The sequence below is a fragment of the Pseudorca crassidens genome, chromosome 19 (assembly GCF_039906515.1).
Source record: "Pseudorca crassidens isolate mPseCra1 chromosome 19, mPseCra1.hap1, whole genome shotgun sequence".
In the NCBI taxonomy this organism is placed as follows: domain Eukaryota; kingdom Metazoa; phylum Chordata; class Mammalia; order Artiodactyla; family Delphinidae; genus Pseudorca; species Pseudorca crassidens.
In genome coordinates this window covers 8,736,584-8,763,732 of record NC_090314.1, presented here as the reverse complement: position 1 = coordinate 8,763,732, position 27,149 = coordinate 8,736,584, and the positions used below count along the sequence as shown (strand labels likewise).

Genomic DNA, 27,149 nt, shown 5'->3' with positions numbered 1-27,149 from the left:
GCTGTTATGAACATTTGCCTACAGGTTTTTGTATGAACATTTGTTTTCCATTCTCGTATGTAGAGAAGTGGGAGTGGAATTTCTGGGTCCTTTGGTAACTCTGTGGTTGACATTTTTAGGAACAGCTCAACTGTTCTCCAGGGTGGCTTCATCCCCAGCAGTGAGTGAGGTTTCCAGTTTCTCCACATCGTCTTTAATATTTGCTATTACTCTGTCTTTTTGATCATAGTATCATGGTGGGTGGAAGTAGTGTCTCATTTTGGCTTCAATTTGCATTTTCCAATGGCTTATGACATTGAGCATCTCTTCACATGCTTACTAGCCATTTGTATGTCTTATTTGGAAACACGTCTCTTTAAATCCTTTGTCTATTTTTTAATTGGGTTATTTGTCATTTTATTTCTGAGTTGAAAGTGTTTTTATGTAACTGGATACAAGTCCCTTATCAGATGTAGGATTTGCCAGTATCTTCTCCCATTTGTGGGTTGTCTTTTAACTTTTCTGAGGCTATCTTTTGAAATACAAAAGTTTCTAAACATGATGAAATACACTTTATCTCTTTTTCCTTTTGTCGCTTGTGCTTTTGGTCTTGTATCTTAGAAGCCTTTGCCTAATCCAAGCTCATTAAGATTTACTCCTATATTTTCTTCTAAGAGTTTTAGAGTTTAGCTCTTACATTTAGGTTTCTGAGCCGACCTCATTCTTTTGCATGTGAATATCCGGAGGTACCAGCGTTATTTGTTGAAAAGTCTATTTTTCCCTCATATAATTTTCTTGACACCTTGTTGGACATCAGTTGACAATGTAAAGGTTTATTTCTGGACTCTTTTCCAGTATCACACTGTCTTATTTACTGTAGCTCTGTAATAAGATTTGAAACTGGGAAGTCTGAGTCCTCCAACTTTGGGGTTTTTGTTTTGTTTTGTTTGTTTTTTTAATTCATTCAGGGTTGGGTTAGCTGTTCTGGCTTACTTGCATTTTCACATGCATTTTCAAGAATCAGATTGTCAATTTTTTAAAAATATAAATTTAAAATTTAAAAACTTTAAAAAAGCTAGTTGGAATTTTGATAGGAATTACACTGAAGCTGTAAATCAGTTTGGGAAAATACAGCCATCTTAACAATATTAAGTCTCTGGTCCCTAAACATGGGATGTCTTTCCACTTATTTAGGTCTTCCTTAATTTCTTTCTACAGTGTTTGTAGTTTTCAGGGTAAAAGTCATGCGTTTCTTTTTTAAATTTGTTATTTTTGATGTTGTAAACAGAATTGATCTTTTAATTTCATTTTCAGATTGTTTGAGGAAACAGTGGCTCAGAAATGTTAAGCAGCTTGCCCGAAGGTCAGAGTTGCTAGTGTAGAGAAATACAATTGATTTTTGTATGTTGATCTTATATCCCGCATCCTTGCTGAACTTATTTATCAGTTCTAGTAGTTTTTTTTAGTGGATTACTTGGGATTTTATATATACAAGATCATGTCATCTGGAAATAGAGATAGTTTAATTTCCTTCTTTCCAATCTGGGTGGCTTTTACTTCTTTTTCTTGTCTAATTGTCATGGCTAGAACCTCCAGTACAATAGAAATTATGGGTGGACATTGTATCTTATTTCTGATCCTGGTTTGGGTCGGGGTAAAAGACTGAAGCATTCAGTCTTTTGCTATTAAGTGTAATGTTAGCTGTGAGTTTTTAGAAAAATGTTCTTCATCGGATGAGCATGTTCCCTTCTATCCCTAGCTGGTGAAGTGTTTTTATCATGAAAGGGTGTTGGATTTTGTCAAATGTTTTTTCTATATCTATTAGATGATCATGTGGGGAGTTTTTTGGTCCTTTTTCTCTACTGATGTGACATATTACATTAATTGATTTTCAGATTTGACACCAACCTTGCATTTCTGGGATACATTCTACTTGGTCATTGTGTGTATAATCCTTTTTATATGTTGCTGGGTTTGGTTTGCTAGTATTTTATGAAGGATTTTTACATCTATATTCAGAAGTATCTAAGAAGTTTTACCTCTCTGAAATCATTCTGAGATCTGAAGAACCGTTTAAAACGAGCTCTCAGAGATTCAAAGCTACATGATTGCTTGAAGTATGAGTTTTACTTTGAAAATGTGGATCTGTTTGAGAGTCCTGGAAATTCTAAACTAGTAAAGTAACATGCCAATTTATCCCGAGATGGAATCATCTGAGGTAATCCAGTAACTCGGTATTTCTGGAGATAGAGAAAACTGAAAATAATATCCCCCAGTAATATACCATCCTATGCTTGTCTTTTGTAGCCTAGAATAATATTTTTGTTATGATGGAATAATTGCCCCTTATGCCCGTAAGACTTTATCGTTTGATATAATGAGTAGGAATGTTTACTTGAGTCACTGATCTATTCAATATGCCGCTGCTGATGTATTCACGAATGCTCACATGAAATATATCATTTTATGTAACGAATTGATATACTCATTGGTATTCAATAATATACTCATGCTGTTGTCAATACCCTGATGCTATTCTCATGAATACTTACGTGATATACATCAGCTGATGTAATAAGTTATTCTTTGAGGAGCGATGACATCCTTCCATTGCGTGGAGTTTATAGGCCACTGTAATGCATGGTTGTAAAGGTGAATCAATAACTTATATCATAGCTGCCAAGTTCATGTGTGTGAACACGCTGAGTTTAAGGGGGGTGACGATACATCCGTCATGTATAGATAGTCACAAGGAGAGTTGGAAGGTGGAAACTTAACTGAGGACAGAGGTCAGGGGCTGGAATGAAGGATTCAGTGTCATCTTTTGAGAGGAAACTATGGGATTCCAGCACAGGAGTGAGGACTGAGCCTGGAAGAATATCTGTGTTGGCAAGAGGAAAGCAAAAAGAAAGAGCATAGCTGATAAAGCAGGAGCAGTCGGAGAGGGAGAAGAACCAGAACGGTAGAGAGAAACCAGGATGGTCAACAGAGGGAAACAGTGGACAAGAGTAAATGGCTGAGGACAGGCCTTCTGATTTACAATCTGTCAAGTCACCTGGTAACTTTAGGGAAGGCGTGTTCAGTTCCACCTTCGATGGAGAACCTAACGGGTGCCAGACCCTAGAGGACATGTCCCACGTGTCCTATCTTCATAATACTCACAATAACTTTATGAACTAGATCTTATTATGTCCATTTCACAGATGAGGAAACAGTAGCTTGGAAATCTTAAGTGAAACTGTCTTCAGGTCAAAAAGAAAGTCAGTTCTGAGCTGGAATTCAAACCCAATCTGATTCTAAAGGAGAAGGCAGGTGATAAAGAAAATCAAAGCAGTGCGGGGACACACAGGAGGGGTCCAGCACCTATCAGCAAAGATGGAAGGGGATTCAGAGAAGAGAGAGCTGTGCCCAAGGGGGGGACGTGGACCCCTTTCCTTGAGAGCTCTGATTGGGTGGCAGTAGAGGACACTCAATGCTGCATCTGGCCTGGCGCTCAGGGGGTTTGTCCCCCATCACTCACTCCACCCCTCTTTCATGAACTGACTGGACCTAGAAGGAGAGATCCACGGGGTCGTATAAAACCAAAACACAGAGCTAAGTTCTGAGAGTAAACAGGATTTTTTTCAGCCTGGCAGAGCTAGTTGGTGATCCATAACAGGATATAAAATTCTTTTTGTTTGCAGAATAGAGTGGTTACATAAAGCGTAATAGCACCATAAGAAATGTGTCCTAGCTGAGTTAACCAGCCCTTCTTTCCTCCACACATTGAGATGATGAAACAGCATTTAATTGGGCCCCATCGCTTTGACTTTTATGAAGTTCTGGACAAGAACTAGGCTGAAGCTTTGCTCTATTAATGGGACCAGAAAAGCATTTGTAAAGTGATTTGTTTATATAAACAGGGATGGGGGTTTATACCTCCTTAAGAGAACAGAAATGATTCTTAGGAACTTAATAATAACCACGCACCTACAAGATCAGGGATATGCCAACTATAAATATTGTTTTTTCTGTAATTTAAGCGCGTCTCCCAAAGCCACCTTCCTGACAATTCTTGGTTAGTTAATGACACTTCTCACCCTCTGTGTTAAAAACAATTAAATAATTATTTAATCCAATCAGTTAATTAAGTCAATACATAATCATATAATTTCTTCTCACATATTGAATGATCCCCGTGGGCCAGCTCACCATTGGTCTGAAACGGTGAACGAAGTTTTATTCCTTTTATTCTCTTGATAACTCAGCAGCATCTGATCAAGCTTTCTTTCCCCCATTGTTTTTTCTTTTTCCTTTTAAAGAAACAGTTCCTTTGGGGCCTGTATTTAGCAGTCTCCCCAGTCTGTATATTTTAACACTCAAGATCCTAAGTAGTAAAATAGAATATATATTTCATGTGTGTATCCAGAGTGCTCATTTCCAAAGCACATAATTACCGTCTTCTTCACACTGATGAAAAGAGTTGAGCAAACACAGAAATAAATATCAGAACTGAAATCAGGAAAACTTAGCCATCCTTTTTTGTCTCCTCCCACTTAGCTGGGTAGGAGTACCAGGGGCAAGTATTAGGGGTACTGATCCCCAGAGTAGCTCCTACGGGCTTTGAGATGTTGCCAAGAAAGGGGCTCCAGACCATGATACGAGATGAGCTGAAGGCCATGTGTGGCCTGGGATTGATGCCGAAAGCTCAGCTACTCTGTATCCCGGTGCCAAATCGCATCTCGGAGACAGAGTTTTGGACAAAGTAGAAAAGGAGAGCTTTATCACTTTGCCAGGCAAAGGGGGCCACGGCGGGCTCCTGCCTCGAAAAACTCTGTGTCCCCACTTGGGGAGGATAGTGAGAGGTTTCACAATAATGGTTCAAAGAGGGCATGATCAGCTCGTGGACATTCTTCTGATGGGTTGCTGGTGAGGTAAGTAGGCGTCAGCATCGTCAACCTTCTGGTTCCAACTGGTCTCGGGTCTGCCTGCTTGTGGGTAGCATACCAACCTTAATCATTAACTTCTCCCACCTGGAGGGGTTTCAGTAGTTGCAAAACAGCTCAAACATATCGTGTGTATCTGTCGATGGGGAACCAGGACCTTGCCCCAAGGCTGCACTATTGTATCTCTTGACTGTTTCTCCCTGGTCTCACATTCCCTCCCATCCCTGATTAACAACTGTTTGAATCTGCCCGTTGGAACGCAGGGAAGGCCATGGAGGCTGAATGAAAGCTATTTCCTCTAATCAAAGAAATGGGGGACACAGAAAATCTTTGTGCCCAGGAGCCCCATAGGGCCCTGCTTGGTATCAGGATCCTTTGGTTAAGTTTCATGCCGCTGGAGAAACACACCATCGGGTAGATGCATTTGTGTTGCTTGTGCTTTGCAAAGACGTATAAAACCTTGGCTGGCCGTGATAATTTTGCTATAGCAGTACCACCCCATACTTGTACCATTCCATCCCCCCATGACTTCTCTCCATCACGGCTCATCGACAGAACCGTGCCTGTGGTGATCGTCCACCGGCATTATTTTGTTCACGTTGTGGCGCAGATTGGCTCAGAAGGAAACTTTATCAGCTTGGGGCTTCGACCTGTAGCCTATCAGGTTAACACTTCTCAGATTCCTTGTTTTGGAGTAAATACACCAGTACAGGATTATTTGGCATTGTTGCTGGCACCAAGTCCTTTGAGTAGGACTTTTGTCACCCACCTCCATGGTAACGATACAAGCTATTTCTGGTACAGATTTTATTGGGCAACGCTTGGGAAGGAGACTATAAATGCCAGTGACTGTGCCTCCCTGGGCTTGAGTCCCGTAGGTAAGCGGCCTTGGATGGATGCTCAGGTCTTGATGCTAAAGGCGGCCGCTTTGTTTACAAAGATCCAGTGCTTTCCAAACGTCTGTGCTGGTCTCAGCCGTGTTCTGCCTGTCCGTCAACTTCAATGGTCTGCTAAGTCGGATAACCGATGGGAAAGAAGTCATGGAATGACATTTTTTTTTAAAAAGTGATTATTCAAATTAAAAGTTTCAAGCAGATGAAAAGGAAGCGTGTGAAGGCAGAATCATGGGAATTGCCTGGCGGTCCAGTGGTTAGCATTCGGCGCTCTCACTGCCGTGGGACAAATAAACAGACAGAAAAAACAACCCACCCAAAGGAAGCATGTGGAGAGCCAATAGGAACAAGCATGGAAGCTGGATGGACCCAGTGTTCAAATTCCCTGCCCTGGGCCTTCTCTTAATAGATATGAATGGAGCCCTGGAAGAGTCAAGAGGGGCTGAAAGGAGAGTCGAAACGTACTTTGCTTATCTAATGAAATGTTTCTGACATTCCCTTTGCTACCCAACCTGGTCATGAATGGCTTACTGAAAACCGTGGAAAACCATGTTCCTTTTTTATGACTGCTATTCACTGGCAGCTGAGAAGCTCTATGTGGCTCTGGTTACCACCGGTCAAGAAGGAGGAACCTGAAAATAATTGGTGGAATGGAGGTTGGGGGCTGTCATGTGGAAACAAACATGAGGTTAGTGCCCTTCCATTTGGGAAAGACAAAGGTCAGGGCAGGACATGATCAGAATCTGAAAATCATGAGAGTGTGGGTCATGTGGGTGAGAGCTGTTCACTTCTCTAAACGTCGGTGTTTATGTAAAAAGGAAACATATGGGCTTCCCTGGTGGCGCAGTGGTTAAGAACCCGCCTGCCAATGCAGGGGACATGGGTTTGAGCCCTGGTCTGGGATGATCCCACGTGCCGCGGAGCACTAAGCCTGTGTGCCACAACTACTGAAGCCCACATACCTGGAGCCTGTACTCCACAACAAGAGAAGCCACCACAATGAGAAGCCTGTGCACCACAACAAAGTGTAGCCCCGCTCGCTGCAACAAGAGAAAAGCCCGTGCGCAGCAATGAAGACCAAATGCAGCCAAAAATAAAATAAAATAAACAAAATTTTTTTAAAAAAGGAAATATAACATCACCAACAGATCAAAACAGACACGTGAAATTTGTTGTCCCCGAAAATAGTTGGTACTAGTTGGTAGGAGGGAAACTGGATCAGAAAGGCTCTTTAAAAAAAGACCACTCTGCTTGCAACAGTGGAAGTGGCTGCAGGACATGATTAAGAAATGATGAAAGGGCAGAATTGTATCTGCCGGAAGGATTAGGGTAGGTTTCACAGAGGAGGTGTTGCTTGACTTGAAACATGAAGGATGAGTAGAATTTTACTGCGTAGGCAGTAAAATCTGAAACAGCAGGCATGATATTTTAATGGTGCAGTAAGAGAGGATTGACAGTGGGCTTGGCGGGGGCGGGGGGGCATAGAACTGAGATATAAGAAGGAAGAATCAACAAGACTTGATGACTAATTGGATACCTGGTGAGGATCTTGGCTTGGTTCCTTCAGAATCTGACCTTGAAAAGGGTCCTTACCATCTGCAACAGAAAACTGGCTTCATGGCTTAAGCCACTGTTGGTGACTCCAACTAACAAGTAAGGTGTGGGCCCAGACTGAGGTGATACAGAAACTGGGTTCAACCTAGTCGACCTCCAGGTCTAGGAAAAACCATGCAGCGGGTCTGCCTACAGCCACAGGGACCCTCACGTCGTCATGGGGGTACCCAGAGGGCACCGTGATAAACACAAGGAAAAGACAGATGCTTTGAGGAAGGGAGGGAAGATAACTTATCTGTTCATAATTTAGATTTTAATGTTGCTTTGAAATGGAAGACAGCCTTCCTGTCCTCTGGGACCAAATGCTGGAAAGAGACATCTGGTTATAGAGTTGTCCTGGGCATGTTGGATAAATTCACGTTTAAACAACGATTTCAAGTGACCTGAGGAAGGCAGAGAACAGATCCCAGTGTGTTTTTCCCTTTTCCTAAGGAAACTCTCGAACCCAGGGATTTCTCAACCTCAGCACTACTGACATTTTGGACTGGATAATCCTTTGTTGTTAGGGTGCTGTTTTTATGTGTTGCCAGATATTTGTCAATATCTCTGGCCTCTACCCCGAGCAGCCCAGCCCCAGCTGTGATGACCAAGGATGTCTCCAGGCATTGACAGGTGTCTCTAGAAATTGACAAATGTCACCTGGAGGGGCAAAAAAAGAACCACGGCTCTACACTAATGGTTCTTGAATTTTCAGGTGCAGAAGGCTCACCTGGGGACCGAGTTCAAATGTGCATTCCAACTCAGTAGGTCTGGGGTGGAGACTGCATTTCCAGCAAACTCCCAGGTGATGCTGATGCTGGCCCTCTAAGGACCTCACTTTGAGTAGCAAGGTCTTCACACTGCCCAACTTTTCTCCTACACGGGTTCCCACTGCACAGGGTGGAGCCTGGGTGGCAGCAGGGACCCCCCCCCACCCCAGGACCCCCTTCTTGTCATCTCAGCAAGGACGTCCACCAAACAGGGGGCCTGCTATTCCATGTCCCGTTCTCCACATTCTTGGTTGGGGAGGCATGGAGTAAATTAACGAGGCACAACTCAACGATATTGTTATGCCTCCAATGTCCCACCGGAAGCCTTGGAGAGGCCCGGAGTTGCTCACACGTCAGCCAAGGCAGCTGTGTCTCAGTCCACGGGGCGCAGGTCAGAGGGCACAGCAGCTAAGGGGACCAGATGGTCTGTGCCGTGTTTGTGGGCACGTGCATCCCACACTCACACAACGATTTCCACATTTGTTCCTTCCCTCCGGAAACAGAATGGCCATTTTTAAATGCAGTAGCACTGAAGGCTCTCTTTCTTTCCAGGCTGTGCGCCATTGAGCCTTCAGATGTGAATATGTTTAATCACGGAACTTTCTTTAAAAGTCCGAGCAGCCGGCTTTATTTGGAAGCCAAGGAGGGTCATGATTTGGAGCAAAATGAAAAGATACCTACGCCCACTTTCACCCACCCTCTAAAAAGGGATTCCTAGCCAAGCCATTGTTTCCCATTAAATGCAAATAATGACAGGGGGTGTCATGTATTAAGCACTGAACTATTAACACATTAGGGTTAAAACACAGAGAGGCTGGTTGAGAGCCTCTATTCCAGGCCCCTGCACCCAGAGCTTAGGGAGCGGCAGACTCCCAGGGCCCTTTGCAGGCCCATCTGTTCTCAAGCCCTGAAGGCCCTGAGACGGGCTTGTTTGTTATCCTGAGAAGTCCTTCCACCAAATCAAGGTCCTGCGAAGCTGTAAACCCAGGTGTGTAGTCTTCTCTTTGCTGATATATGCTATTTTTATTCCAAAACAGACCAATTTTTTTTTCAACATTGAAAATGAGGCTGGTAACACACCCCACCCCATCCCCTTGTTGGTCTCCCTAAGCCACAGGGAGCCCCTGAGCAATTACGGTTTCCACACCACAGCTTTGCCTCATTCCCGGGCAGACACATTTGACACAGCCTGGAACCTACATCTCTGTCTAAGGCTCAAGACGATCTTCAAACCTGTGCTTTCACCCCGCGTCGCCTTTAAATTCCAGAACAAACTCGTGGCCATGACCAGCCCCTGCATGAACGTTTGGGTCGTGGATTTGAAGCCCTGCTTTTCAGTGGCTGGGTAACCTTGGGTGATTTGCTTAACCTCTCTGAATAGAATTTCTCCCTGGGCAGATGGGTGTGATGATGCTTCCCTTTCAAGGTTATTGTGGGCCATCGGGAAGGGGTGAGGGTCAGAGGGGTGCCTCTTCGCCAGGTGTGGACCCCACCCAGCAGGATTTCAGGCTGATGAGATTTGGGGGAGCTGAACTGGCCACAGTTACACTCCCACCCCTGACCCTAACCCTTCCCCAACCCTGTCCTTTCCCTCACTTTTCTTCGGGTGGAATGGCTCTCACAGAATCACACATCAGGAGCACCCTCCCCGCCCCACCATCTGCCCCGCACCTGTGAACAAGTAGCTCTGATGAGGCACTGAATCCATTTCTGCTGACCAAGCAGTTTCACCAAACTGCAGCCATTCATGGCCAGGGCGGGGAGTTCAGATGCCACATCCCTTTCTGGGGCTGTGAGCGAGGTTGGGGAGAGGAAAGAGGAGACTCAGCCCAGCTGGGTCCACACACTACAAGACTGGCTTCATGAGCAGACCTGCACCAGTTCCCCATTTTTTCTGTTGGTGTAAACCCTGCCCTCGGGACTCTCAGAGACTCAGGCACCATCCGGGCAAGTCCACATCACATGAGTTAGAAGCCGCGCGCAAGGGATGCCCGAACCCCCGCTCCGTCAGCTGGCGTGAAGGCAGCTGCCTCCGGTCAGCCTCCTCCAGACTCTCCTCCCTGGTCTGTCTCACTTGCGTGAAGCCAGCTCCCAGAGCTGCCGTTGAGCAGATGCAAACATCCGACGCGGCTGTTCTCTCCCCAGTCACAGCAAAACAGTTTCCCTCTACCCACTTCAGCTGGAACATCTTATTTAAAGTTCACGCCCGAGGAGACGAGGGTGTTGATGGCCAATTGCCTCTAAATGAGCAGAAAATTGCGAGGCCTCCTCCCTTTGGATAACAGCTGTGGGGTCTGTGTCCGTCTGTCTGGCCTCTGCCGGCCCTGATGCTGCCTCTGGGTAGAGGACCACCTCGGGCGAGCCACCGACCGCCAGCTACTGCCTCCTGTACCCAAGGAGAGCGGTGCACCAGCTACTGCCTCCTGTACCCAGGCCCCCGTGGTGTCCCTTTGAAGGTGCACAGAGAAGTAAGTCCCTGCTGGGCGAGGGTGGGGCTCCTGTCAATCATCTTCCGTTCCTTTAAATGCCACTCGAGGGAAGCAATCTGAGCGGTAGGAGAAGAAGGGCCTTCCTGGCTTTTCCGGGCTTAGGGACGTGAGGGCTGGAGAGAGACCTGGCTGCGGCAGGGTTTTTTCCCTCCCAGTCTGCTGGACTGTGAGCAGGGATGAGAACAAGGAGCGAGGATGCTGAGCAGATTCCGAGGCCTGCGGTGCTGAGATGAGGCTGTAGGTGACCCCGTGCTTCTTGCATTGTGACTTCTTTTGCTCCATTTCTTAGCAACCCCCTCCCATCCGAATGCACCCTATTTCTAATATAGAATATTTCGGATTATAAAAGGAACACCTGCCCTTTAAAGAAAGTTTGGAAAACACAGAAGGGTATCGAAAATTACTCAAAATCCCAGTAAACCCTTTGAGAGCAACTGATGTAGCCTCTCCCACTGTGCGTATCCCCCCGCCCCCGCTTTTTTTTTTTTTACAAAGATGTAATCACATTGTATATTAATTATAAATCTCTTGTTCCCTTAATGTTATTTGGTGAGAATTTTCCACAGCATTAAAATAGTCTTCGAAAGATCACATAGAATGACTGCAGGGCATCCAGCCTTGGGAGGTGACATGATTTATTCAACCCACCCCCCGTCGATTCCATTTAGCTTGGTTCTCATTTTATACTATCATAAACAATACTGTGATGATAATCGTTATACATAAATCTCTGCTATGTCTGTAATTATTTCCCTTAGATAGATTGCTATGATTAAGCAATGACTAAGTCCAAAGAGGTGCATGTTTTAAGACTCTTACTATATCTTAAGTCAGTTACATCACTGATTGCCCTAAAGAGGCACTGTCCCATTTTATTTCTTCTTTTCTGTGTTGCCTGTTCATGTCCACAGCCTCTTTTTTTCCCCCTGAGGAAGTTCATCTCTTCTTTATTTGCAAGAGCTTTTTTATATACCTTAAAACTACTGTTTTTTTTTATAAAGTGTTAATTATGGGCGAACGCACAACTTAAAAGTCACCATCTTAACCGTTCTTAAGTGTACAGTTCAGAAACGTTAAGTGTACCGACCCTGTTGTGCAAATTGGCGTCACCATCCATCTCCAGAACTTACTCATTTTGGAAAATGAAAACTCTGTCCCCGCTGAAGGAGTCCCCATTCCCCCGCCCCCAGCCCCTGGCACCCATCATCCTGCTTTGTGTCTCTCTGAATCTGACCCCTCTAGACACCTCCTGTACGTGGAATCATACAGTGTTTGTCTTTTAGTGACCGGTTTATTTCACTCAGCGTCATGCCCTCAAGGTTTATCCATGTTGTAGTATGTGTCACAGTTTCCTTCTTTTTTAAGACTGAATCATTTCCCACTGTATATGTGGACCACATTTTGTCAATCTGCTCATTCCTTGACTGTCACGTAGGTTGCTTCTACCTTTTGGCCATTGTGAATTAACTCTGCTCTGAACATAGGTGGACATTTATGGTGGTTTTTGACATACGCGATTCTAAACACTTTTATAAAATCTGCTGCATTCATCTTTCCTTTCTTTGTGCTTCCTCTCTACCCTCATGTGTAGACATGTCTCGATCAGCCAAGGTTGGGAAGATCTTCACAAACAGTTTCTTCTACTTCTTTTACTAACTCATTTTTTCCTATTAAATTCTGGACTCTAACTGGAACATGTTTTGATGAATGGCGTATGTTCTGCTCAGAATATGTTTGTCTGCAAGAAACACAAACCCACTCAACATACCTCGAATAAAAAGAAGCTTATTCAACAACACAGGGGTGTCTGGGGGCTGCAGAAACTCCTGGGCCTCCTGGGAACGGGGCCAAGAGTCTCTCTCTGGGACCTTTCTCTTTGCAACAACGTTCCTCTTTCTGGACCAGGTGTTTCTGCTCCCACTTGGTTTGGGAATACACAGAATCTCGGGGTGTCTTGACACCAGCACCAACTCTGTATGACTTTACATGTCCAAATACTCTGACTGGGAGCGCTTCAGACTCTTAATTTATATTCTTGAGAGCAAAAAAGCGACTGGCTCAGCACAGTTCATGGGTTGGTTTGCCTGTGTCTGTTTTTCATTTCTGACTCAATCAGCTCCGGCCAGGAAAGGGGAGACGGTCGTGTGACACAAAATAACCAAGGTTTCCCTCTTTATTAGGAAATTAGTGTGGGCCTTCCAAAAGGATGTATGTCTGGGCAAGCACCCCAGTACGTCTGTTTGAGGAGAAACTGTAGACATGAGTCTAGTTTTCCCCACCTAGATAACCAATACCTTTATTTCTTCCTTTCTCTTCTCACCAGTAGCAATAATGGAAGTGAAGGGCAGCAGTGCCGGAAGGAACAGGGCAAGTGCTGTAGGTACTCAAAGTTGGGACCAGGTCATGGCCACCTGGGTTCAGGGGACTTTCACCTTTTCTGTGTCATGGGGAGAACAGACTCCATGCCATAGCTGATTGATCACCTGCAGGACTTGCCAAAGGGTTGCTTGGGCCCAGGATATTGGACACAATCTTCTTCTTCACTTCTTGCCATTGAGCTGAAATCCTTGATCCCATATTCCTGGGCCCAGTTCTTTGGAACATGACCTCCACTGACCTTCTTTCTGATGCTTTCCCCAAATTCCCTTTCTTGCCATTTAATATGTCTTTATTTCTCATGGCAGCCTGAAGCTGATGAAGGGCTACAGGCCAGGGGTAAAACAATGTTCTTCTCAAATCTTGCCTACCTACGTGACTAGCTGTGCAGTTTGGGACAAATTATTTAAAACAGGGAAGATTTTATTTTGCTTATGTGCCGTACGGAACTATTGAGGTGTAGAGCAGGAATATGTTATCTTCGTAGAACTCCCCAAATTTTTTTCAAAGTGGTGTATCATTTTGGGTTCCCCCAGCAGTGAATGAGAGTTCTACCTGCTTCACGTCCCTCACCAACATTTGGTATTGCCGGTCTTTTTAATTTTAGCCATTCTGGTGGGTGTGTAATGGTATCTCATTGTAGTTATAAACATCAGTTTTTTTAAGCCTTAAAACCTTGCTTTTAAGCCTTAGGTCATCCACCAATGAGATATGTGAATAGGAGCAAGATACCTAAACACGTGGAGATTCAATTTCCTCAACTACAAAGTAGGGGATACTCTTGTCCACCTCCAGAGGTTTTATGAAGATTGGATGAGATAATGATTACAAAGCAGAGGGTCTGGCTCATAAAAACTCTCAGTATTAAATAATAACTATTGTGGCTATAGTTGTTATTACTATTGCTATTATTAATATTATTATTACCGCAATTGATATAATCCAGGTCAAGAAATCCCCTATTTGGTTAAGGTTGTCCTGCATATAAAGACATTATTGGTTGAAATTGTCAAATATATATATATATAAACATATATATACACACATACATATTTTTTTAATGGTTTAACATTCTCTAAGGCAGTTGGCATTGATTAAAGAAGAATTATGAGAGAAGAAATTCATTTAATCCATCAACAACTATCCAGTGGGTACAACCTACCTGCCCAGGACTATTCTAGGTACTCGGCTTCCCTTCTTATGGAAGGTAAGCTCTGGGTTTAAGAAGAGGAATAGACAATAAACAATAACCAAAGAGGTGAACAAGATAGTTTTACATAAGGCTCCATGGATATGATGAAAGTAAAATGATGTGATAGAGAATGTCAGGGAGCCTACGGTAGATGGGGTGATTAGAGAAGGTCTCTCCCAGGAGGTAACATTTGCAATCAGACCTGAATGATTAAGAAGGATCTGGGCTCGCACAGATCTGAGGCCTGGGTATTCCAAGGTTGAGGGAACGGCAAGTGCAAGGCTGTAAGGCAGGCATGAGCTGGGCACATTGGAAGAACAGAAGATCCACCGTGGCTGTAGTGGGATGGGGAGGGGGAAGCTGGCAGGGCCGTGGCACGCAGGGTCTTGCGGAGTATTTTACATTTTTATTAAGTGTATTAGGAAGCCGTGCAAGATATTTAGAAGAGGCATAGTGGGATCCGATGTCTCTTTTTAGGAGATTACTTTTAAGTGTGCTCTGTAGAGAATAGATAGCTGTGGGTGGAGAGGCAGGTCGGAAGGCTGGTCCTACTGTCGCAGGAGGTCAGATGAGAGGTAGTGGTGGCTTTGAACTAGTAGGCGGCAGGAGAGACGGAGAGCAGTGGGTGGGTATCAGATGCATTTAGCAGATGGTCCTCAGAGAGCTCGCTGATGATGGGAGGATGGGATAAAGAGAGGAATCAAGGCTCTAGGACTGGGTAGGTGATGGTGAGGAAGAGTAGGTAGAAATGGTTTTGGGGGCTGTAGAAGCAGTTTTCTTCTGATCGTTGCTATGGGTTGAATCGTGTCCTCCTTCAAAAAGATCTGCTGAAGTCTGGATCCTTGTGAACGTGGCCTTATTTGGAAATAGGATTTTTGCAGATGTAAGCAAACGAAGATGACGTCACAGTGAAGGAAGGGTGGATGCGTCCCCTGCATCGGCAGGCGGACCCTCAACCACTGCGCCACCAGGGAAGCCCCTCCCTGGAGCTTTGAATAATTGTGAACCTAAGACTCTGCCTTTCCTTTCTCCTTGGAGTATTTTGAAATAGTATACTAGAGGAGGTTTGCCCCTCTAGTAATAATCATTGTTATAGTAACAATTTATTGAAGAAGTGTAAAATGCTCTGTGCTTCACGTGCATTCTTGCATCTAATTTCATACTCGTCACATCCTCATGAGGCAGGCAGCCTTCCCATTTTATGGATGAGAATAACTGAGGCTAAGGACGGGTAAACGGTTTGTCCAGAGCCACATGGCTGGTGTCAGAGCCAAGTTGATTTGTTGGAAGCCTGTGCTCTTACCTCCTGTCTATTACTGAGACATGTCTGGGTCATTTGAATATAAATCTTCTCTCATGGATAACTTCTCAGATATATGTAATAGCCCACACATTAAATTGTCTTCCCATTGGGAGATAGTCAGAAAAAAATTATAGCCCCCCAAATTCTCCCCTCTCCAGTTGCTTCTTCTGCTCTCTCTCAGGCAGAAGGGTCTCTCTTGTGTGTTTTGGAAGAGATGGGGTCCCTTGAGCGGTGGCTAGAATCATGGCTTTCCCAGAAGCATGATGGAATGAATGGAACCCCAAGAATATGTAGTGACATAGGATTTAGGTTCTGTCCTAAATCACAGGTTAGTCATACTGGGACTTTGTATCATTACTGAACCTCTCTGAGACTGTTTATTCATCTGCAAAATGGAGATAATATTGTCTTCAAATATTTTCCTCTAGATAATAACAGACATTCGTTGCCAATGTCTCCATGTAAGGGCACTTGATAAAACTCTATAAGATGGTAGAGTTTTTCAGCATCATTCCATTGACCCCCCCACTAATTTGGACGCACTCAGAGGAAGCTCAGTGTTTTCTGCAGAGTCGGAGAAGAGGTCAAGGGTCAGAGGGGAAAGCAGGCCCCAGTCACCCCATGGCTAAGCCACTCCCTATAGATCTGCATTGCGATAACAAGAGAGAGTCTGAGTAATTCACAGATTTCCTGATTGACCCCTGCATCTACCCTAATCTCCTAAAAGGTTTGGGGCAAGGAAGGATTCTTCCCTCCCAGCATCCTTTGCCTCTTCTACCCAGGCCTTCTTCAGGCCTCCTCTTGGCCGGTGTCCTGCTCTCAATGAGACACAACTGAAATGGTGTCATAGGCAGAGACGGGAATTTGGTTAGATGCTGGGCATCTTTCCAAGAGGATTACAGCCAGCACATCTAAAGAGAAAATAAATGGCACACCGGGGGCCCCTGAAATAGAAATCAACCTCTGCACTCTTTCCTCCAGTACAGAGGAGGCCGTGGGCTGCGTGGGCACTGGGGAGAGCTCTGATCTGGGAAGATGCGGATTTTTGTCACAGCCAGCAGTGATCTTGGACTGTTCGTTCTCCCTTCCGAGCCCCCGTTTCCTCATCTGTAAGACTTGAGGCTAGAGAAGGTGACCTTGAGCACTCCTTCAGTTGTAGCATTCTTTGATTCTATCCCGATGGCTGGCGGAGGAGGGCTTCGTCCTTCTAAAATCCCTGAAGATTAATGCCGTCACCAATAAGGCTCGCCCTCATCCCCTTGGTAAATAATTAGGATGCACTAGAGATGTGGTTCTCAAACTTTTATTTTTGAGTCACGTAATGCTTCCTTTTAAAAAAAAATCTTACCCCAAAGCATAGGTAACATAGAAGAGACCACAGCAGAGCCCCCTATTGCAGTGGATGAAGCTGACCTGGAGTTTGCCCTTGGCCACAGCCGGAGACCTCTACAGAGTACATATTGATGTTTTTGTTTGTCTGTTTGTTTGGTTTGGTTTCAGGCACAAAGTACCAGTTTTCTTAAATCCAAATTAACCAAACTGATGATTCAGAGGACATTAATTTGAATTGAAAGGGGTTCTTTTATGAATCACTTTCTGGAGGATTTGTTCCCTAGCGCAGTGGTTACCAAGCTGTATTCTAGGTTCTGCCCCTCCTCCACCCTGCTCGAAATCCTCATTCTTCTGCATCTGATGAGATTCCCCTACTTTCCTAGGGCACAACGATAATAGGATGAAAAGCACCAAATTGAAAGTCAAGATCGGGGGCGGGGTGGGCCAGTTTCCAAAACTGTCTCCCAGTGTGACCTTGACAATGCCTCTCCTCCCCTTCTCTGGGTTTACGTTTCCTCCTTTGTCAAATGAGAATATTGGGCAAGGTGGTTCCCATACTGTTCTGGCAATCTGGGATTGCTTGCCTGGGCCCTCAGAGCCATGGACACCTGGCCTTCACCAGGTGGGCTGCACGCCTGGCCCCCATCCCCAGGTCTCCCGGCTATGGAGTCAGCAGAGGGAAGACGCCAGAGGGGAGATCTTTGGGGTTGCCCAGAGTATTTGCCAACAGCTCTGCTGACTGCACAGACTCTGGAGGAAACAGTCCCCCTGTGTTTGTGCGAGCAAGCACTAGAATTGTCACATAAAGCATTCCCAGCAGCTGCTCTCTAGAGATTTTTAAACTAGTCATTGTCAGTGCAATCTGCAGTTCAACGTGGCCTGCCCCCAGTTTACCTTGGTAGAGCTAGCTCAGAGCTACTTATTCACTCGACCAAAGATGCCTGCATGGAAGAATGCGGGCCTCCTGGCTCCCAGCCCCAGATCCCTCGTGGAGTCATACGTGTGTGCTCTTGGGAACTAGAAGGAACCCTAGGGTTTCCTGGGGGAAGAGCTCTCAGGCCAGATAGCAAAGCCCAAGCTCTCTGCAGCTCCTGCTCGTGACTCTCTCTGGCCTGAGGTCAGCTGAGGGCACACACAGAATAAGAAGACCCCAGGGAGTTCCCTGTATGGGAAAGAGGAAAGACTGTGGTCTCGATGTGAATAGGAGCTCCCATTTATTGAGGCTTATTGGTGAGGAGTATTAGACAAAACGATTTATGCACAGGATCTCATTTAATCCTTACCACCATCCCACCAGGTGGGTATTAGGATCTGTGTTAGATAAATGCCGTGTCATTTACACAAGGAGAAGTGTCCCCTCTGACTTCCTGGCTCCTATACTTCTTTTTATAAAATGACAGTTATTAGAGGTTTTTTTTTTTTTCGTATTAGGAAGTACAAAGAGAAAAACAAAGAATGGCCCATGATCCCACTCCCTTATCCCCAATAAACTCTGTCAACAGTACAAAAAGAAAAATAACACATATACGTATTTAGGAAATTCAAACAGTGCAGGAAGTAATAAAACTCAAAGGTAAACACATCCCTTCCTTCCAGACCCTCTCCCCAAAGGAAAGATAGTTTTGGCATTTCGTTTGCAAGATTATTTGCAGAAAAAAAAAGCTCTGTATAAACCAGTCTACCTGCAACGGGTCTCTATGTAGTCTCTCTGTGTATTTTATTTTCATTTTTACTTTACATGAAAGGCATAATACTGAAACATTGCCCTACACTCTGCTTTCTTTTCCACTTTCTATGCCTTAGAGCTCTTCCCACATTGGCACACACAGCCCTGCCTCATTCTTTTTTAACAGCTGTGTAGTATTCCATTGTTTGGACAGATTCCAGTTGACTTAGCCCCCCATTGACAGAAAGTATTGCAGTCAAGGCTGCACTGTCTAGCCTGGTTCCTATCTTATGGAAAAACTTGAGAGCATATATGTAGGGAAGATTCCTAGTAGTGAGATACTAAGTCAGTGGCCTGTCCTTCAAAGAGGCACCGCTAATTTATACTCCCACCAGCAGCAATGAGAAAGCCCATTCCCCTGGCACTGGGTCTCATCAGATGCTTCCGTTTTGCCAAATCGATTCATCTTTTGAAAAAGGTAGCTCATGTTTTGATTTGCATTTTCTTAATTATGAGTTAAGGTTAAGCACATTTTTGTATCTCCATTGACTTAAAAATTTTTTTCTTTCTCTTTTTGGGGGGCGGGGAGAGTAATTCCCTCTTCATATTCCTTGTGCATTTTTTTCTAGTATCTTCTTATTATCATTGTTGGTTATTGCTATTGATATGACGGAGCTTTTTGTAAACAAAGGGAAACCCCCTTCTCACGTTAAGCCCCAGGGTTTTACATGTGTTTTGATGTTGGTCTGTGGCCTGTTTTCCCGTGAAGAAGGTCAACAGTGAAGCGGCTGCAGAGCAGGGCCCTGGCCAGCACCGTCGAGCTCCCTGCCAGCTTCCCAGAGGCCAGCTCCCTGTCTGTTCTGAGCGCACGCAGCGCACTGCAGGCAGGCTGTAAAGATGGAGCACCGTTCCCCCTATCGCGGAAGCTACTTCTGGTTTTATTTCATCACAATAATATATTTTTATTGCCCTATTTGCATACCAGATTTTCCAGGGCAACTCCAGTATCACTCACATTTATTCAGGTCAATAAAGACAATTTGTTAAATGTTATGTACAATCTAATTTACCAATCTTTTCTTAATGAAGTTTTGGATCTGTGAACTGTAAAGATTACAGATCAGTACATCCATGATTTTAGAAATTCTGTACTTTTACTCCTTGCTTGACAGATTTCATCATTGGGCAGCTTTTTCTTCTCCCAGTGAGGACTTGAGGATATTTTAGTCTCTGAGTTCTTAAAAACTGGGAACTCTCTGTTTCCTTGATTGTTGGAGAATAATTTGGAAGTGAGTAAAATACTTGGGTAACCTTTCCATCTATGTGTCTGTCGATCATCTATTTAATCTATGTATTCATCCATCATCTATCAATGAATCTATCTATAGCTATCTTAGAAACAAAATAAGATAATTATTTAGGAGTCAGACATGTCCCCAGAAGTATCTGTTTTCCTGAAGTCAGTACTTATCACATCCATGAATCTCTTTGTACTTGTATAGCACTGCATTTGCATGTATTTATAAACAACACAGCGGTGTGTTGCATGTTTTTAAACTCTCTGTGATGTCATCCTCTTTGCCTTCAGCTAGTTTCGTGTGGCTCTCAACATAACTAAGAATCGTCCACGTTGATACTCACAGCTCTGATTCATTTTATCCGCCCCATTGTATAGGATTACATTGTCTGAATATACCGCGATTTATCCCTTTTCTCCTGGTAGGGCATACAGGGTTTTTTTCCCAGTTTGTCTTTTTTAGAAACCATGTTGTCCGTGATCATGCTTGTGTGTATCTCCCTATGCGCACGCGTTGAGGATTTATCTCGGGCATAGACCTGAAGGTGAAGTTGCCGGTTCTGTGGTGCATCTGTTGTCAACTTTATTAGCCGTCACCAAAGTTCCTTCCAAAGCAGTTGTACCAATTTGCACTCCCACCAGAAGTGTGCAAGAGTTCTTGTTTCTGCTTATCCGTGTCCAGAGTCCCAGGCATTTTCATTTTTGCCAGTCTGCTGGGTGTGAAATGATATCTCACTATGGTTTTAATTTGAATTTCCCTGATTACCCGTGAGACGGAACACCACTGTGTGTGTATTGGCTCTTCCGGTTTTCACTTCTATGACTTGCTTTTTCATCTCTTTTGCCTGTTCTTTCTATTGGGTTGTTTTACTTTCTTATTAATTTGAAGTTATTTGTGTGTTCTTGATATTAATATAAATGTATGTTTCTATCCGTTGACTTAGAGTTTCATGATTGCTTTTGATGTATCAGAGTTTAATTTTTTTCTGGTTTATTAATGAGCACGGACTTTATTTACATTACTGGTTGATATAGAAGTCTCAAATTGTTAACGTGCGACAAAAAGAAGTATACTTTTGCTTTTAGAAGGTGCTTTTACCAGAAACAGATACAAACAAACCAACCAAACTCAGCAAAACAAGAAGAAACACTTCTTGGATTCTTTTTTTTAATTGAGGCGTAATTGATATACAATATTATATTAGTATTTGACATTTATATACATTGCAAAATGATCATCATAGCAAGCCTAGTTACCATCTATCACCGTGCAGACTTAATACAATATTATTGACTATATTCCCCTTGCTGAACTTGATAACCCCATGACGTATTTATGACCGAAGTTTGTACTTCTCCATCCCCTTCAGCCATTTTTTCTCAACCCCATCCCCTCCCCTCTACCAAAATAAAAGTCTCAAAAGTCTTTAAAAGATCGCTTCACTTTCCGTAGATTTAGTGTTTTATGAAGTTGGCTTGTGTTTTCCCCTTTTTTTCCTAAATGGCGTTTCACCAGCATATATATATATTTAGATCTCTGTCCTTCAAATATATAGTCTGATATTTGACTCAAGACTAAAGTCTTCTACCTGCTCAAAAGAAAATCTATTAACTTTTAATTATTGTTTCTGAATTATCCCTTCTGTCTCTCTCCTGGGCATCTTATTTTCAATAGATAGTGACTTCTGGAGTTGTCCTTTCTGTCTCTTCCTTCCTGCCATCCTTCTCGTCTCTTCATTCTTCCCTACTGAGTACCCAGTGCATCTCTCTCGTTGGAATTGTCTTCACCAACGTCTTCACTATCCACCCTGCTGTCCATATTTGCAGCTCAGGCAAACCGTCCTGATCAGTTTGTTCCCCGACCCTCCTCCATGGCTGCTGATTGAATTTCACCGATGCGAAATTCTCTTACATCTTATTGAAGTCACCATTCAGATATTTCCTTATTTTTTTCCCTCCTGTTTCTTGCAGCAAATCTCTTTTATAGAGAAACTTTCTATTTACTCAAGGTCGCTTTCTCATCAGAGCCACCAGCATCAGACAACGCCAGCAGCCCAGCCCCAGGCCTCTCTTTAGCTTTCATCTGCCTCCCACCTGGGGACCATTGTCCCCTCGGTGCTGTTCCTGTGACTGCTGACTTCTGAAGGATGGTGATGGTGAGAGGGCAGGGGCAGATCTGGAGGGAGCCGCGTCATCCAGATGCTGCTTTGCAAGTTTGGTCCAGCAGGTGGGGGCGGGCACACTCTCTCTGCAACCTGAGACCACCCTTGTTCCTGATCGGGGGCTGTGTGTTCGTGATGTTGCCACGTGGGTGTGTATTCCTGCTACTTACGTGTGCTCACAGAGCTCCCGCTTACCTCTGCCTGGAGCCCTGCTGGATGTAGGGCCATTTCTCTGGAACTGCAATTTGGGCAAAATTTATACTCCTTTAGCCTCCTGCCTCGATGGCCCGCAGGAGGGCATGGACTTGGGGTCATAGCTGCAGAAAAGAGAAGGGGGCGGCTCTTTGTGTTATGGCTAAAGAATTCTGTGATACCATTCATACCATTCACATCATTGACCCTTGAACTCTGCACATCCCCAAGGCAAAGAAGGGGCATTGCCTCTCCTCACATCTGACCGTCCACTTGCATAGGGCTTCAATTTACCAGCCATTCTCTTCACACTGCCCTTGGAGGAAGTGATTGTTCCTTTGGAGGGTACAGAGAACGTAAATCATTCTAGACCTTGACCTCTTCGCATTGGCCCAGATCTGGCTGAAGACTGACCTGTCCATGGTTCTCTGAAACACAGTGGTTCATAAAGTCTGGCCCCTGGACTTGTGACCATCATCAGCACCACCTGGGAACTCGTTAGAAACAAAAATGATCAGGCCTCACCTCCGACCCACTGAATCAGGAATTCCGGGGCTGGGGCTGGGCAATCTGTGCCGTCCAGGTGAGTCTGATGAACTCAGGTTTGAGGACCACGGCTCGAACAAAAGCCGAAACTGCCACCATGCCCTTTCCAGCTGTCCCGAGAGATGCTATTGAAAAATATAAAGGCTCCTTGGAGACTTGGGTACCCAGTGACAGGTGTCTAGACTTGGTTTTTGTATTTACTTTTCATTTGAACTCAGTATTTTCCAGAACTGTTTGACCGTAGAATATTCCGTATTCCGGTTATGTGCTCCTGGTCCTGCCTCATTCCCCTCCAAACCTCAGTATGTGAAACTCCACACGTCTGAGATCCAACGTCTGTGAACTTGGGAATCATCACGTGGGCTTCTCCTGGCTTAGCGTTGCCCCGAGGTCCTGGCTAAAGCCTCAGAGAAGAATCACAACTGCACTTGTTCAGACTGAGGGGTGAGCTGGCTAGGGAGAGGGTTGTAGAAAGAGTGTGGATTTAGAGGCGGGTAGACCTGGTTGGGATCCAGGGTCCACCACTGACTAGCTCCATGAACTTGGGAAAGTGACCTTTTTCCACAGGGCTCTTGTGAGGAGTAAACGAAGCCAGGTGCACAGGATGGAACTGACATGGGGTTTGTAGACAGAAGACCAGGATGCTAGTGATGGTTCAGCCATCTTCCAACTTGACACCCCTGGCCTCAGTTTTTCCATCAATAAAATGGGGGAATAATAATAATAGACAACTTACCACGTGGTAGTGATGAAAATTTTAAGGAAATAATATATATGAATGATCTTTGTAAACTGCATAATGCTACAGAATGTTCGGCTTCTATGTCAGATTAAACCGTGTTTTCAGAGGCTCTGTCCCTTTGTCTGGCACATAGTAGGTGATCGGGTGATTTAGTTGGTTTTCAGTCAAGCACAACCCCAAAGCAGTAGCGCAGTGCTTAACCCTGAGGGACCTTGTTCCAGCTGACAGATAAGAATGAACTGAAGTAGCAAAGGCACTGTTTTATGTGCCATCTTTCTCAGGATTGATTTGTTTATCAAAAATTTTATTTATAAGGAGCACAAAAATAAACCAGCCCAAACTCTGCAGGATGTAACAGAGGTTCTGAATTAATGAGATCCAAATTTATGAGCGTTCAGAATTGTTACTTCCTTTTCTTAACTCTTCTGTTGTCGGGAGGGGCCGTGGGGGGGAAATGACCCGTCCACACGCCGCTTGTCCCTCTCTCCTTCATCCCCTGATGAAGTTGCATTTTTCCAGGACTAGAGTTGGATTTCTGGAGCTGTGACATGGCTTGGGATATGGGCAGAAGCCTCTTAGTTCAGCTCCAATAATTCTTTTCTATAAAATTCTGGGTTGTGACTACATTATTTTACAGCAAGGGAGTTCCTTGTGAAAAGCTGTGTGCCCTGAGGAAGGAGGTATTTATTCCAGAGTGGAGGGCATGAGGGAAACAATGGCAAAATTCTCTTATAGTCTTCATGCACTAGGATCACGGTTCTCAGTGTTTGGCCCCTAGGCTCGGCAGCATCAGAATCACCAGGCTACTTGATAGAAATGGAAAACCCTGAGCCCCATCCCAGATCTACTGACTCAGAAACTCTGGGGGCGGGGCCCAGCAGGTTTGAACCTGCCCTTCTGGTTTTTCTGATGCACACTCAGGGTTGAGAACCTTTGATCTGGGAGAAGAAGGAAGGAACAGGGCCAGCCAGACGTCACTCTTCAGAGGAAGGATGCTGGATTCCGGAACCTAAATAGTGGGTGGCGCTGGGCACCCACGAGGACCCCAGCAAATGTCCATTGCACCCACCTGAACAAACTGAAATTCAGGTGTTTATCCATTTACTCTAGGGCAATGGTTCTTCTTCCCTGTGGCACATTAGAACCACCTAGAGACCTCGTTAAAAATACCCTGACCAGCTGAACCAGAATCCCTGGAGTAGTGTCGGGACATCTGTATTTTTAAAAGCTTCCAGATGATTCTGACATGCGCCCATTTTTGAGATCTAATGCAGAGGGTGCCTCGCTAAGAAAAAATGTGATTTAGGTTGTCTTTACATTTATCATAGATTTTTCTGTTGGAAATGTATTTTACCTATTTGTATTATAAAAATTACATACTCATTATAGAAAAAAAAACTTGGAAAATACAGAAAAGTTGAAAGGAGAAAAGCAATAAGACTCATGTTCCAACTATCTAAAGGTGGTAGTCAGTATCAGGTGTGTTTTCTTTCTATCTGTTTGTTTAATACACTGGTTTGCATTTTTTTACAGTGTTGTGATCATACGTAATATAGCATTTTCTTCCACTTTTTCACTTAACATTACATCTTAGGTAGTCTGCACATTGTTATAATTGTAAGTACAGTTTTTAATGTGCTCTTGTGGCAACATGACAAAAATACAGCTTTCCTCCATTTTCACGTCCATAGTTCAAGATGGTGTTTAGAGAGGACTTCTTTTCTTTATAATGCCTATATTTCAAGCATATTGTGAAATCCTACTTTGAATATCAGAAACAGAATATTAACTCTTTCTCTTCTCTTTCAATGTCTTCTCCCAGGGTCCTAATCTGTCCTCGGACTTTTCCTCACCCCAGCCCCACAGGTAGATGGATAGATGAGGCTGATGAGGGATAAAAATCTTACTACAGAAAGTCGAGAGAGGAAAACACATAAATATTTTCCCAATGTTTTAGAGCCACCACCCTACCTGTCAGCCTCAGCGGATGTTGGATTTCTCCTAAGCCACAAGGCTATAATTCATAGGATGAGGTATGATTCATAAACATACACACACACATAGAGCATTCTGATCAGACCCGCACTTCTACGCTTTGGAAAGAAAGAAGCCAAAGGAATAAGACAAGAAAAAGAAAGAAGGAAGCTGGGACAAAGGAAAGGATGGTAGGACAAACAGACTGAAGTTCTGATGTGCTCAGTCAGAAATGCCAAAGTCAAGCCCTTTTTCCCACCTCTCCTTTTAACATAAGCTTCCCAGAACTTTCTTCTTTGTTGCACAGTTATATGTGCGTGTATGTGTATGTGTGTGTGTGTATATATATATACACACATAAATGTGTATGTATTTAAATTGGTAATATATATAAAGTATGTAATACTTATATATTACATACTTCATATATATGCTTTATATGTTTATAATAGATATTATATATAAATTTATAAAATAATATATATATATATAATTTTTTTTTTTCCTTGATTGCTTCTACCTTCTGGCTCAGCTGCTGATTTGAAGTTAAGCTCACCATCACTGTTGGGTGAGCTGGAGCAGCAATGTTTGTCTTCTTGTTGGTGTCCTGGATGCGCCAGGTAATTCTGCCCCATCTTCTTGCAGGACATTATGGGAAGGATGCTTACCGAAGTGGAGGACCTGATCTCCATAACTTCATCTCATCTGGATTTGTCACGTTAGGAAGAGGACACACGAAGGGTACAGTGGAAACCATTTTTTACTAAAATACAGAGGTTGCCTAGGGAACCCCGATCTGAAATGTGAAGATGGGGTGGAGGCCAGAGGCTGGTCCAGGACAGGATAAGTTGGGTGGTTTCCATGGTTGCTTATCCTGGTGACATGCGTGGCTTCTGACAGGAGTGACCAGGAGGTCACAGGTGTAACTCTAGAAGGCAATAATAGACTTCCAAGAGGTATGCGTCCTGCCCCGCCCATGGCGTGGAGCAGGACACAGATGCCAGTGGCTCCCCGTGGGAGGGGACCACGGGCGGCATGGTGGGAAACACTGCCGACGCATGTGGCAGCGTCTGCAAAGTGTTCGTTCTCCTCTTGGCTATTATTCCTTTCCATCTGAAAGCCACATTTTATAAACTGATGTCAATGTTCTGTACCGTGGGTCTCGAAGCCAGCACGCATGTCGAGAGTTTTGGCGTCCTAAGTGTGTCTATGTAAACTCTCCACGATGGGCAAACAAAGGTAGGGGTTACGCAGACCTTCAAGCCACAAGCTGAAAGTTAACGTGGCATTTCTGCTGAGCTGCTTTATGACCTAGCCGACAGCTTGCAGAGCATCTGTGCAGGGGGTGTGACATCGTCGATTCTGTCTTTTGTTTAAACAGAGTTCTACTAGTGTTGTGAGCATTCTGTCATATCAAGAGTAACTGGATCCCTAACTCCTTTGATTACCTTCCTAACACCTGTGTACTGTTATAGACAACTGTGAATTCTGTTGTAGGGATGGTATATCCCTGTCTTCCCCTGAAATATGTGTTTGTTTTAAGTGTGAGTGAACAAGGAACTTTGCTATTTTTTCTTACATTCCATGGACCCAATTTTTAAATTCCCTATGTGATGTTTGTTCATCCTATAGAGAAAAAAAAAATCTGTATCTGTGTATGTATTTTCTGTTGTGTCTCTTTGTGTCTAAATAAAGTTTATTGAGGATACGGGTGGCAT

General features: G+C 44.1%; 1 protein-coding gene across 4 annotated transcripts in view; it reads left to right on the top strand.

The window, feature by feature from the left end:
- Positions 1-27,149, top strand: part of SHISA6 (shisa family member 6) — a 248,741-nt gene that overhangs the window by 91,095 nt on the left and 130,497 nt on the right. For 2 of the 4 annotated variants that reach the window (XM_067714332.1, XM_067714331.1), the window contains exon 3: positions 26,077-26,172. The exons of the other annotated variants lie outside the window; for them this stretch is intronic. In XM_067714332.1, the coding sequence (XP_067570433.1) occupies positions 26,077-26,172 (96 nt within the window). The remainder of the gene's footprint in view (positions 1-26,076; positions 26,173-27,149) is intronic. 4 annotated transcript variants of the gene reach the window in all.